Here is a 14,079-nt window from a genome sequence, read left to right as displayed (position 1 = left end):
TCAATAGTCTGCCAGAGATCACTATCCTACATCAAACCAGTGGTCCATCTCTGTCCACCAGTGCCAATTGCTTTGGAAAAGGATTCCTTTCCACCCAATAGGTAAAGTCATTGAGACAGCCAAAACCAAAACATCCCCACTTCTCAGATTTATACTTCTTCCCAAGTGAGCTGCAACTTCCCATGCTGCAAATCTGCCTGAAAACGAAGTGGACAGAAGTGTTCTTCTATTTACATTAGGTTTAAATAAAATTGTTCGGCCTAGATCTCGATAAAAAGTGGTCCTTGGGGTGGAGTGTTTGTCCTTTGAGGGGAAACCTGCATGTAGTCTGAGATATTTTAGCTCAACAGATAATCTGAGTTACAAAAGCTGGAGGTGAAAAGCCTGAGTAGCTGGGGTAAAACAGACAAGCAGCAAAACAAGAAAGCTAATTCTGCCTGCAGTGAAGCTGTAATTCCTGCACATCTGCCAAATTCTGCCATCAGCAGAAAAGTGCAGAACCAAAGGCAGATTCAGTCATCCTCCTTCCATGCCTAGCTCACCAGGGAAAGGGTATTTGGAGCTATCCATAAACTCTCCTTTTCCAGATCCCAAGTGTGATTTAACCCATAGAGTAAAGATAGAGCATCAAGTGCCATATTTCAAATTTGTGCATAAAAATACTGTGACAAAATTATTTCCAGTGCATGAAAATAAAACCAAAAGAATTCTTTCACCCTTTATGAGGTTTAAAAACAAGTAAGGAACCTTTCAGCTACTGCATTAACTTGGGCAAGTGTCTATCTATAGCACATGAAATGAGAGAGCAGACACAGAAAAGCCTAAATTTTAAGAGATATGCTTATCCACAGAATGACTCATTTCTCCTCCGTCCCCCTCCAAAACCAGGAAATAACTAAATGTAGCCAGATTCCTGACATTTTTGGCATGTCATTCATATACATACATACATACATACATACATATATATATATATATATATATATATATATAAACATGGCCCACAAAGTACCTGTAGACTCTGTTTGCAACATTGTTGGGACTTCTCTTGGTCTTAGGTGACTGATTTCACTGCTGCTGTAGCATACAGGAGTTTCTTCATGTTCTGCTGATTTGATCGGGAAAATTCGCTTCATCCCTTTCCACCATCCTTCACATGAATTTAAAAAAGCAAAAAAAACTACACAAGATTGCATATATACTGTATTTTAAGCTACTAAAATACTTTTCACAAAGCTTGTATTTTGTTGAAATAGGTAAATAACTCAATTATCACGATTTTGAGTAATACCCTAAGACATCAGAGCTGTGAGCTATCAGAAACAGATACGTAGCAAATGAAAGAGATTAAAAGGTTCCTTGTCTAAAGCGTAAGACATACTTAAGACTGCCAGTGAGCAGGCACACAGGTGTGCAAGTTTTCAACACAGGCTGGAGAAGTGAAGCACACACAGCAGTACCAACCCAACAGCTGCAGCTGCCCTTTGCACCTGGGGCACAGGTGGTTTCAGGACCATTGCAAAGAGCTGCCTGGTGCAATTGTCTGATCTTAAGTTTATGAGGCACAAGACAGTTGGCTAGAAGATATACCTAAATCCTACGTGCTTACTAGGGCAATGAAAACAAAATTTTTGACCCAACTTATACGCTAAGATGAAAGATTTTTTTCCAGGACAAAAAAGTACCAAATAAATGGTTATCAAATGTATAGAGACACTCCTTACAAATTAATTTTTCTTCTTGTCTTGCATAATTAAAAGGTTTTCTACTTCGTTCACAAAAAACCCTGAAGTGGTGAGATCTAACAGGAGACATGACATTTACTATTTAAAAAAAAAAAGAAATCAGAGAAAGAAGCAGTACAATTTAGTTGGTCCACAAAAGAAATTCAGTTTGTTATGCCTCCCTCAGTTAGCATTAGAGTTTCCACTAGCATTTCTGCTAGTGGAAACTGTAAGTGCAATGTGAAATAAACATCAAACAAAAAAACACTGAACAAATGGCTTCAAAAAACCATTTTGTTACCTGCGCGATTCCAGTAAGGTAGATCATATGTGTCCTCAGTTTTTTTCTTGCTGTGAGAAAAAAAAAGGAAAAAAGTGTTATTTTAACTAGTCTGCTTATCAAAAGATGCAGTAAGTAATGCTCAGCAACTATCACCTTGGCTGTAACTGGTCCTCAAATTTAATGTATTAGCACCAGTAACCTGGCTTCCCATCACCAGTCTGCTGCTACCAGAGAAACCAGTTTTCAGTCAAAGCGTTTCCAATGAAAATGGTTACAAAAAGCTGTTATGTCCTCGCTAGTCAAGTGATTTTTTTTCTCAGAAAGAATGCAATTCTTTCTACAAGTGCAGACCACAGAGTTCCCACAGCAATACATGCAGCATTTCATTCCCACACACCAGGCTAACAGACATTTAAAGCACTTTCATCCATCTGTTAATTTACCGGTTTCTCCAATGCCATGCACAAACTAAGATAAGAATCAGGGTAGTGAAGACCATCACCAGCACTGGAACCAGAACTGCTGCCAATGCCACATCTGAAAGCCATTAAATTAAGTGGTGTCAGACAGAAAGAGCTTCTCATAAATCAGTTTTTGATTTGAAAATTACTTGAGTAGAGCACGCAGTTTTAACGTTTAGTGTCCATCACACCAGATCCCCCAGCTAAGCTACTCTGCTGGATGCTCCCACAGCGCAACTTCAATTAACATCTGGCTCTTCGACATGCATGCAAAGCTGGTGGCTTTGCAGGGTTTTTCATCAAAATCAGTTTGTTTTAATATATGGTTTTTCTGTTACAATAATGCATTCTATTATTTATGCAGAAAATCCCTTAATGTCACCTTATAAGTTCAAACTTCCTTTAAGAAGTAAATTCTACAGTACCTTAACAGTTAATCCCAATCAGTCAGTGCTGAGTCTGTGTGTGATCCTGTCCCCTGCCATCCAAAGGACACTTCAGCAGTGCCCACATCTGCAGTGACTTTGCTCCCTTTTCTGACCATTTTCTTTGATAAACAAAATGATTATGCCAGGTGACATTTTTCAAATTTCACGTCAAAAAAATTGCTCCAGAGAAGATTTGCTATATCAAAGGTATTTTGTTCTAAGAAATTAGAACAGCTACACCTGATTAATTCAGAAGGGAAGTCCAAGTTACAACTTTTCCTTCTGACAAAGTTTGTTCAGTGATAAAAAGCTGAACACTGCTTGAACAAGCTCTGGAAGATGGAACTATTATATATCTATAAAATATGTATTTTATATACATTTATATTATATATATATTACTTGGCAGATTGGTTTTGTTTCCTCATGCAGCATACAACTGCACAACTTTTATCATTTGTGTATTTAATAACTGGTAAATACTAGAAATAAAATATTGACAACCTGCTGTAATTTGTTGTTTTGAGAAAATTTCAATGCAGAAAGCACATTTAGTATACGTCAAAGCACTATAAGGAGCTCCCAACATTTTCACTGTTTAACAATGGATACCTTTGGTTACACTTGGAGTCACTGTAGTGTTTTTTATCTCAGGTGTGAAAGTTGTTTTATCTGTCTGCAGCGAAGTCTTCACTGAATGAATGAAGTCATCCATGAAGTCAGCATTCTTATCATTCTTGTTCTGAGGTGGTGCTGGCAAAGTGATTTTAGGAGCACGACCTTCAGAAGAAAAGGATTTATGAGGCAAGTTCTTTGAGTGCTAGTTTTCCATATCTCATTTTCAGTAGAAGACAGCTGGAACAGTTTGCTAGAAAGCTTTTGTTCATGTCATATAACGAGGAAACCCCCTACCAGGAATCAATGACATGAAAAGCAAGTGATTGGCATCTTATGACACACTTATTTTGTAAATTACCTTGTGTACACCTAAATTCAGTATTTTTCTGGTTAAGGTAACTTTTGGATAACCTTTTAATACCAATTAAAGAAGGATTACGCAGCTAAGAAGTACTTATCAAAAATAAACCCATGATGTAACTTTTAATCTTAGTAGTTTCATGTACAACCTTAATAGTTTCACTTCTTGTCTTGCACAGTTGAAAGTTTTCAGTTGTCTTACCTATACTAAACTGACATCCTAGCAATTCCACTTTCATTGCAATTTTCTGGTGCCATTTTAAGGGGTTAATCCTAAAAAAACGTGCAATTATAGGTGGAATGAAATTATTGCGAACTTCCTGGTACAATTCAGTATTCCCTTGAAATATCTAGAAAAGAAGGAGAAAAAAAGAGAGAAACATTACGTTCTACAAATACAATAGTAATTGAGTAAGTACTACCAATTTTGATGTTTTATTGAGGAAGAATAAACAGTGAAGGATTCAATTCACCCCACGCTGCTGCCTGCCCCATTACGTTTGCAACTAAATAAAACAAAGAAAGATGTATATGCACACAGCTACACAGTTCAGAGTAAAGGTACCATGGAATATCCTACTGATGCTCCCCAGGCACAGCCTGCTGTTACACACGTTTATGGCACATTCTAACTCCTTCTTGGTATTTTACGCTTAGTCTTCAAATATACATGGATAGCAAGGACTTTTGACACTGCAAGGTGGAATTAAATGGTGCCTTCACACAGTCCAGCAGTTCAGCACAGCCTGTCTGAGGATGGTATTCCTTAGAAAGCACTGGGGGGGGGCACCCTCAAATGTGGAACCACACTGTCCTCTCGTGGCTATTGCCTGCAAGTGCTGAGCCACAACAAAAGAGAAGAATTGGAGTTCAGAATGTGAAAGCTCTCCTCAGTCTCACACTGAGCCATGAGGTTCTGCAAGAGAAGAGCACAGACTTTGCGTGAAGGATGAGCTCAAGCTGGTCCTTCACTGCTATCCTTGCACACAAAGAACTCATCAAAATGTGACAACACACAATGAGTCTGGTTGAAGTTTAAAAGCAGTGAGCAGAGTCCCTGTGAGATGCAGTGTAAGCACACTGACAGATTTACAGCCAACTGCAGGTTTGCCACTCCTGAGCTGCTTAAAACAATACAGCAGCTTGGCCCAGTACTCCAACCCTCCCCCTCCTTCAGGAAGACTGGTTTGGCACCATGTCTTTTGGTAGGAAGTGAGCTGCCTCTCCATGTTCGTGCACAGCAGTGAGGCTTTGGTCCTGCACATGCAGCTCTGTGGTGCTGTTGCAACACAGGTCACCACTGGGATGATAGTGAACAAGTTCTTTCATTTGAAGCACTGATATAGACACTGCAAATCATGATGGACACAATGCAAAACACAATTATGGCACTTGCCTGAAAAAAGTCAGTATGACAAGGAGTTTTCTTCTCACTCACACCACTTGGTAAGAAATAAAGCACCCTGCCATTCTTAAAGACAAGCACTGCATTGTGCAACAGATTATGTGTCTGCATAACATGAAGCAGTCGAGAGCTTTTAGCACATCTCTGTTATCACTGCTGTTTCAATCTTGATACATGAGAGAAGAGATTTTTGTACTGCACTGCTGAGTTTTTGAAAAAAATGACTAGAATATCCCAAGAGGCCTGAAATAATTATTCCAGGAAACTATCCATTCAGAACAAGTGCCTGCTTTGAATTTAAGCTTCCTGTTCTTAAATATATTCAGTAGCAACAAATGAAGACACAGCAAATGCAGGGGCAAGCCTATGATGCTATTTTGGAAATAAATAACACCAAGTAGTTGAAGTTCATGTGCCCACAGCAGACTGGGTTCTAATTTACAGCCACTTTTCCCTTACTAGTTTGTTTTGGTTTGGTTTTTTGATTATTTTTTTTTTCAATGACAGGCTTGTAGCATCCTTACCAAAACAAATTTTTTGTTTTGGTAAGGATGCAAGTGAGAAGCAAAATAAGGGAGGTGACTTCCTGAGGGGAGGCACCCAGACTGAATTGCTGTACTGTATCCTTGCTCGTGCTATGCCTGCCAGCACCAAAAGAAGGCACATCTGGCTGCCCAAGCAATATATGCAGATGTTACAGAGCAGGGACACAACTCTGAAAGCTGAATCTCATGTCAAGTTTCTGAGGCTGAGCATGTAACCGCAAGGGCAAAAAGAATCAACACCAACTCTTACCTTCAAGAAAGATTAACAGTAAAGATCTTTACTCCAGGTTTTTATCAGTCAAGCTTTTGACATCCAGTGTTACAGAAGTAACTTAACCTTACCTGCAGCTCTGTATTTTTTGTTACCCTAACTTTTGCATTAAAAAATAATTTGCTTCTGAGCTCAATACAGCGCTAACTTTTTAATGAGAAATCACTTTCATAGTCTTTTTATTATCAAACTCTTTCCACTTCTCTCTGTGCTGTTAAACAAAGCTTTTCCAACACTGCAACTCTCATTTGTCCTTCTTCTCCAATGCAAGCATTTACTCTTTTTTTAATCCATGAAAAATTAAGAAAAGTTTTTCTTGAGTACTGCCAAATCTCTAAAAGCTATTTGCAAAAAAGACTACAGGAAAGGCTTGGAAAAGCTTCTAGTCTCCTGAAAAATGTTAGGAATTCCAAACATGTTTCAAAAAAACAGGGACTAGCACCTCCCAGCTAGTCTGGCAAGCTAAAAGGGAGAACCCTGCAAGCAGATGCATTCAAAAGTAAATCTGTATCAAGCGAGGTGATGGCAGAGAGAAATTCTGCTATCTTGAAATAGAAAAAACTCATTACATTTATTCTAACCACAAGAGGATAAAAAAGTAAAGCTTAATTTTAAAACACATAACCTGTTTTAAAAGAAATAGAATTATTCTTGAAGAGATGCAGTACCAGAAAACCTACCAGTGGCAACAGAAGTTTCTTGTATAGAATGTTCCCACCCCAAATACTAATAAAAATAACATCTGAATTTTAGAACTGTTCAAATCCTTACATATTTGCATATTGTCATATTTTCCTCTGCTTATCTGCTCTTTATGATTCAAAATAACACTGAAAGTGAAAGTTATTTAATGATTCCTCACCATACCAAAATTGACTTATATTTACAATTGTGAAATCTCCTTAGAACATACCTAGAAAGTATATGGTATTTTTACCTTATCTTTACCCATGCCAGGTTCTCTGTATGCTGTCCATTTCTGTGCATCATCGCTATATAAAATTCTGTAGGCTGAGACATAATAGCAGTGCTCTGCTAAAGTTGATCCAGTAGTTATAATACCTGTGAAAATTAAGGCACCCAGTAAGGACAAAAAACAGGTACCACTTCGTAAAAATTAACAGATTGGTTTTTGAATCCAGAGCTGTATAATGCAGTCTTAACTGGTCCAGTTAACTTCAAGAAGTTTATCTAAAGGGCCAGGGTGTGAAGCTTCCACAGTGACTGGAACTTAGTCAACTCATTTTACTTACTTTTTATTTTAATTTTCATGGTATAACCTTGCTAAGCCCTTCCACCCACACCCCACTTCTTGATGGAAACAGCCCCTTCATTTGACCACAGCTCACTCCTGTCTCCAGCTGCTGACACAGCTTTTCCCTGCTCTTGTACTGCCAACCTAAAGGCACCATTGAAAAAACTGCAGCTCTGCAGCACAACTCACACAGTAAAGCTTTTTTGGAAAGGCTTGTTAGCACAAGAATTAGAGGAGTAACGCAAAATCCAAAGAGTCTCCAGGGAGGAAATAACAAAGGCCACTGGTAAATCCAAGATGCTTAATGATAGCAAGCCATGCTGCTGATAGCAAAGTATGCAGCTGAGGTTACAGAGACCAACTCAGGCATTTTGGAAAGAGACAAATACAAACTGATCAGTGGAACATGTTTCACAATAGCCTTAAAGCCCTAGACTCTATGAAGCACTCAACCTAAATCCATTTTATTTTGATTTACATCAGATGACAAACATGCCCATTAACAACAGCAAATCACTGAAGGATTAAACCAGAAAACAGTAACACTGGCACTGCAGGTACAACTGCTGCACAGCTACCCTGGAGATTAAACCCAAAATGCCAACACCTCAGCGTTGATATTGGATTCACTGTGGTCATGACAGGCACTAGGGAAAATCTAAGAAACAAGTCACTACACCTGCATCAGAGGTACCAGTGGGCTGAGCTGACTGGATTTTGATCTGCATCTCCAAGGAGTCAATGAGCAGGAAAAGGGAAGAATCAAGAATCCAATAAAATCACGGGAAACACTTCAACAAATTCTGAGGGAAGAGATGTCTATGAAACTACATCTCTTCAGCTCCAGGCTCCTCAGTGTGTTAGCTAGGACATGGAAGCAAATTAAGTGTAATGGTAATTAAGTGACACCTGAGCTTTATCTAAGGCCCAACACTGGAAAAAAGGATATCAGTAACCAAAAATTTTGAATGCTGCTGAGAAGTCACATCAGATTCACTTACCTGTTATTTTCTTTTCTTTATTCAAGTCAATCTGCAACCACTGATGTTCATCACTGATAAAAGCAGCCCAAGGAGGTCCAATCCTTTTTAGTCTGGCATTTTCAGGTTTCCAAATGTTTACTTGTCCTGTTTGGTTAGGCCACTCGAGAATTGATGATGATGTGATATGGGAATCAGGAATCACCCCAGACTCCATCCCCAGTGTCCCATAGCAACCTGAGCAACAGAAAAGGTGAGGATTGCAAATAAGACCTGAAGTTACGCTGCTTGGATTTCAAGACTTTATATGCAAATAATAAACAGCCATCTAAATTTATTCCATAACAACAATACCAACTAAACACACTGTCTTTTGCTTTCTAACAGGGATACTAGAACTAAACTAGATACTAAACTAAACTAGAAGTCACAAGAATGCCATGATTTGCGCTTGCTCCAAGGGTAATATGGATATTCTCTCAGTCACTTCCCTCAGAGAGAGTCATTCTCTCACTCACACAGAGCACTCAAGGAGAAGCACTGGGGAACCTTCATGGTCTAAGAGTATCTCTGGTTGCTGCAGGAATGGGAAACAGGCTACTGGTTCATTAGTTCCTTTTTTGTGTCTGTAGAACTTCTTGAGTTTTCAAATCAACCCCAGCACCACAGTGTTAATTTGAACAAAACCAAAGAATGTAGGAAGTCATGTCATAATCCTGGCCTTGAGCTCAAACACATCCTTGAAATTAGTTACATTTTTCTGGTTACCATTCTTATTAAATGTTTCTTCCCATGTTGCCTTCTGCGGGTAGCTGAAAAACATTTCCTAAATTCAGGGCTAGATTTCTTGTTCTTGTAATACTATCTCTCTCCCATGCACAGTCCCCAGAAGTATCAGCAGAGAGCAATCTGTGCCTTCAGTCAGGCAGGCTGAACAACCCAGCCTAGTTTCCCTTCTCCTGTGAACTTCCCCTCTCCACCAAGGGGGGCACTCATCCCTCAAGGAAGGCACAGGTGGCAGAGCCCAAATGTGACTGGACACCAGAGAAAGTCTTGCCCATGTCCTGAGAGATGGCATTAGTAGTTTACTGTCTCTGCTGAATGTACGTCGCCTGCCACAGCACAGGATCACTTCACTAAGGGAATTCTTTCCCTCATCAGTCATTTTCCATCTAACATGCTGCCACTTGGCAGCAAAAATGCCTCAGTCTCTAAATACCTGCTACATTCCACTCTTTGCTTTGTGATGCTTCAGTTAATTTCTATCGACTCTCAAAGTCAGGCAGTTTTTCCTGTATAAGCAGACTCATCTTCCTCTGCACTGACCATGCCTCTAGCCTTAATAACACACTCCTCTACTTCATACCAAGTCATAAAACCAACTGCAACAGCAGGAACACACTAGGACCTTCACCACAGTCTGATAAACCTCATTTGAGCATACTACAGGGTTTCTTTTCCCCTCACCTAACTCCTAGACAACCCAACTACAGACATTTTAATCTAGAGCTGCATCTTGTCTCTCGCTTATTCAATAATTTCTCACGTGTCACTGAAGTTCACAAAGTCTAGATCAGCATTTTTTCCTCTCTCTTCCAATTTCCAGGCCATTTAATTACTTTCATACACACTATCAGATCACATTGTGAAAGACAAAAAACCCAGCAAACCCTGCCTGGATCACTGTGTTTAAAATTCTTTATGCATAAGGATACTAGACCTGTAATTCTTTCTCTCAGCTCTTGCAGATACCTGAGAGAGAAATAATTTTAAAATTTTTATTAATTATTAATATGTGCACTGTATTTTCTAATTTTTGTTTATTTATACACTTCCATCACCAAACACTCCTTCCCATCAGATTCCTGTCTTTATATCCTCCTTCACTGTGCCTCTGATTTATGTATTAGGAAAAGCATTTATTTATTTTGAGAAGTATGTGCATGATTCCCCCTCCCTTTCTTTTTTTATCTTTATGAAAAACAGATGTGATGGTTTTATGGTTTTTAAATTGTTATTAAAACAGTTAAAGAGACTAAAGAAAGGCCACTGTCTTCACAGTACTTCCAACATCCACGCAAAGATGGCATTTAAAGTGACTTACAGGAAAACTAGCTTGCACTAAGAAAACTACAGCTAATTTATTTAATTAGACTGAAAGAATCTCTTTCTGTACATAAGCAAGGCTTACTTGAAACATTGCTGTACCTATAAATTAGTGATGATTAATCATCAAGTTGAGATAGTAAAACAATACAAAAATAGACATTTTTTTTAATTGAAGAATACAGTAAGGAAAGGTCTCACAAATGAGAACAAAAATTAAGAAATCAAATATCTGCACACCCACTTCTATCCACAAACTTTGTATGAAAGTAGTAACAGGTAACATATGTGATACCACTTACCACTTGTCTTAAAGGTGAAGAGACTTGTAGACAAGGGTCCCCTGCAGAGAAGAAAAGATGATGTTTTGCAGTACCCAGTGAGAAAAATTGAAACAAACTGTCTTCAATTTATTTTTCTTGTCTGACTGCTTGCCACTGAAATGTATACACATGTGCCTGAACAAGCACTTAATGATTAACACACCCTGCCAGTGAGTTGCAGCACTTTCAGTACAAACACCTTCTCAAATGAAATCAAGTCCAGAGATGCTGGGTTAAATACTTTCAAACAAACATCTACCCAGCAAAATGCCAGACTTCATTAAAATGCTTTCTTTTTAAATTAAGCTAATCATAGTAACACAAATCAATCTCCTGTGATTGCTTTCATTTGTGGGTCTTGAGATACAATGACAAGCCACAGTCTTTTCCTAAAAATGAAAAGCTGCAATTAAATTACTGTTTTCCTGTAGACCAGTAGGAATTTATAGCCAAGAAGGTAAAAACTCCTTGCAGAATTTGGGAAATGAAAATTCCTAGTCTAGAGATTAAACAATTGGTAAAACAATTTGGTAAAACAATTACAATACAGCAAAAGTCTGAGAAACTTAGAGAAGAGAAGCTGTCCAGGGAACATATAGCTCCACGAGCTGAAATTAATCCCACAATGAGACACTACCAAGACCTAAGGTGCTAAAGATAAGGAAATACACTTACACTTTTGAGGTGACATTGTTAGCCAAGGAGCCTTCATAGTATCGAATGCCCTTGCTGATTACAACATTAATTTGACCACCCAGAGTATTTGACACGACACCTGCATGAACACCGGCCATACAAAGTGATGACGACTTGAAGAAGGAAGGGAAAGAAAAATTTCATACTACTAAGTGAATAAATTAAACACCACACCATATATTGTAAATGCTACACTGTCCAGCTACAGTTTTTGTTATTATTACATTAAAATACTATTTTTAGTTAAGTATTGTCTTGGTTATTTAGAAAGCACTCATCTTTATTATGAATTTATAAAAACACAAGAAGAAGGCCCTACATTTCACTGTGTCCTCCCCAGCTGCATTTAGAATGTAACTGTTGTAATTAAATGACCTCAAACCAACACCAAGGTGAATCAGTCTGAAAAAGCCAGACAGCCAGGCTCAGCCTATAATAAATTATATTTGACAACAAAACATGTAAACACATAGAAAAAATTTTAATAGAACATTGAGAGTATGTTTGTTTATTTTCTCACAATTAAGGGGTGAGGCATTGCAGATTTTGTAGCTTTCAGCCAAGGGGTTTTTTTATTATATCTTGTGGTTAAACATGGTTTAACCATCCAGCACTGATCCATGTAAAGCCACAGTAATACATGCATACAACTCATCCTAAACAAGTCAATTACATATGTTGTACAAGTCAGTGGAGACAAGTAATAAAAAATGCTTTTGGGTGTTGTGGGTTGACAGGGAAGTGAATTCTTAACAGGGAGGTTGTGGCTAAACCAATCAGTGGTCAGATTTGAATATTGGCACCTGGTGTGGCCATTGAAGACATGACTGCCTCTGAGAAAACAGGGGTTAAAGCAGAGCACTCCCAGGGGAACTTTCTCTTCTTGGTTCCAGTGGTGAAGTAGTTTCACCTCCCCTCCCCAGTAGCTGGGTGGGGATGGGGGAAGCCATGCACCCTGGCTGAGGGGTGGTGATGAACTGAGAGTTGATTATCTGAGGGGTGGCAACTGGATTGAGAATATAAGGTTTTATCTCATTGTGCTGGGGTGGAAACTGGGGGGAGGAGGAGCAATGTTTTGGGAAGGTTTTTATTCCGAGTTCTGTGTGTTCCTTTTTACATATTGTAAGTTAATAAAGTTTTTTCCTTTATTCCTAAGCTGGAGCCTGCTTTGATCTATTTCTGGTCACATCTCATAGCAGCCACTGGGGAGAATATATTTTCATGGGGGCACTGGTGTTGCACCAGTGTCAAACCATGACATAGGGTATCATGTTCTTGCCTTTTCTTCTTGGATGACAGAATCTACTAACAAACGTCATAGTGACACTTCCCTGGCTTGCAGACTACAGGTGCCACAGTGAGCAGCACTTATCACACTAAGTCCGCCAGGCTTGCCCAGAGTAAGCTCACATCCAAAACGTCTAGGATCAACATAGCTCCCCTCTCCATTAAAGTAAGAGCATGGGATTTAGTAGGAGATGCAGCTCTCTCCTCCCTGCTCACCAGATGTCAGCAGTGAGAGATCCAAGCCCTCAAGGACTCTGAACATTAGGGTCACACAGAAAGGAATCAAGATTTTGTGTATTTTTTAAAGCAGCAAACAGTCCCCATACATTTGAAAGAGATGCATCAGAAACCTCAACCTGAAACTTGGTCTAAAGTGCTGGAAAATTTCATTTTTTTCCACACAGCCTGACTTCTGGGAAATTCACAGCCTTTTTTCGTTGATAAAGTACACAAAAATAAAGTCATAGGGCATTTATTTCCTTAAGTTTCCTTATGAAAAGGTTTCGTTTTCCTCCATAGAAAACAATTATTCCAGATTTTGTAAAAAAAGTCCCAACAAGCAGAACTCCTGCAGATGCTGCAAATTTGTGAGGCAGAGAATCAATTTAATATTGTTATTAGCTACAAAAATTACCTTGCAGCCACTTAGTGAGGACTCACTGGGGACCAGAACATGTAACACAGTTACACTGTCGTGACATTTTTACATGGGGGTGATTAAGCAAGTAGCCTGGGATTTACAACTATTTGGGGAAGAAAAGAAACAGGCACATTTTAAGTTTGTATTTAATACTAAAATCTTTGGTTACTAACATTTTTACATTGTCTTACCTCTGTGCTACATCTGAGGGCTTATTAAAAGAGTATTTTAAAATAAAAACCAAGGATTTAATGTAATTTTTAGTAGGCTGCTAGTAAAATTATAATCACTTATAATAAACAAAGCAAACATCCCCCCATCCTATGGCAAGTTCATTAATTGACCGGCAAAGGCTTACATTAGAATAATACTGTATGGGGTTTTGCATTGTTTTAAGTAAACAATACATTATTAAAGATGTTAATTACCAATTTACAGAAATACTCTTACAGTATTAAATTTGTTTTGCAAATTATTTTATAGCTGCTGAGCATAAACAATATTTCATCTCTAAAGTGTAACAAAAATTAAGATCACCACTAAGACACTGTTGAAAGAGGCATTACAGTGTCAAAAATAAAACAACATAATTAAAATAACTGGTTCTTTCTTTATAAATCTTAATTTCCCAGCCTAAGAAAACCAACTAAAAGAAAACAGGAAGTAGAAAAAACCCCAATCTTTTGATTGATCCACC

At 38.5% G+C, this 14,079-nt stretch overlaps 1 protein-coding gene across 2 annotated transcripts in view; it reads right to left on the bottom strand.

The window, feature by feature from the left end:
- DCBLD2 (discoidin, CUB and LCCL domain containing 2) overlaps window positions 1-14,079 on the bottom strand; it is a 40,305-nt gene that overhangs the window by 4,135 nt on the left and 22,091 nt on the right. For both annotated transcript variants that reach the window (XM_054269717.1, XM_054269716.1), the window contains exons 6-14: window positions 11,435-11,568; window positions 10,739-10,779; window positions 8,352-8,567; window positions 7,033-7,157; window positions 4,077-4,224; window positions 3,509-3,676; window positions 2,451-2,544; window positions 2,026-2,075; window positions 1,013-1,150 (exon numbers count right to left, since the gene is read on the bottom strand). In XM_054269717.1, coding sequence (XP_054125692.1) covers window positions 1,013-1,150; window positions 2,026-2,075; window positions 2,451-2,544; window positions 3,509-3,676; window positions 4,077-4,224; window positions 7,033-7,157; window positions 8,352-8,567; window positions 10,739-10,779; window positions 11,435-11,568 — 1,114 coding nt within the window. The remainder of the gene's footprint in view (window positions 1-1,012; window positions 1,151-2,025; window positions 2,076-2,450; window positions 2,545-3,508; window positions 3,677-4,076; window positions 4,225-7,032; window positions 7,158-8,351; window positions 8,568-10,738; window positions 10,780-11,434; window positions 11,569-14,079) is intronic.

The sequence above is a fragment of the Melozone crissalis genome, unplaced genomic scaffold, assembly GCF_028551555.1.
Source record: "Melozone crissalis strain CALT ecotype California unplaced genomic scaffold, PUWL_Pcris_2 ptg000008l_1, whole genome shotgun sequence".
Taxonomy (NCBI): domain Eukaryota; kingdom Metazoa; phylum Chordata; class Aves; order Passeriformes; family Passerellidae; genus Melozone; species Melozone crissalis.
Note: the sequence above shows the minus strand (reverse complement) of the source record. Positions and strands in the feature narration are given on the sequence as shown.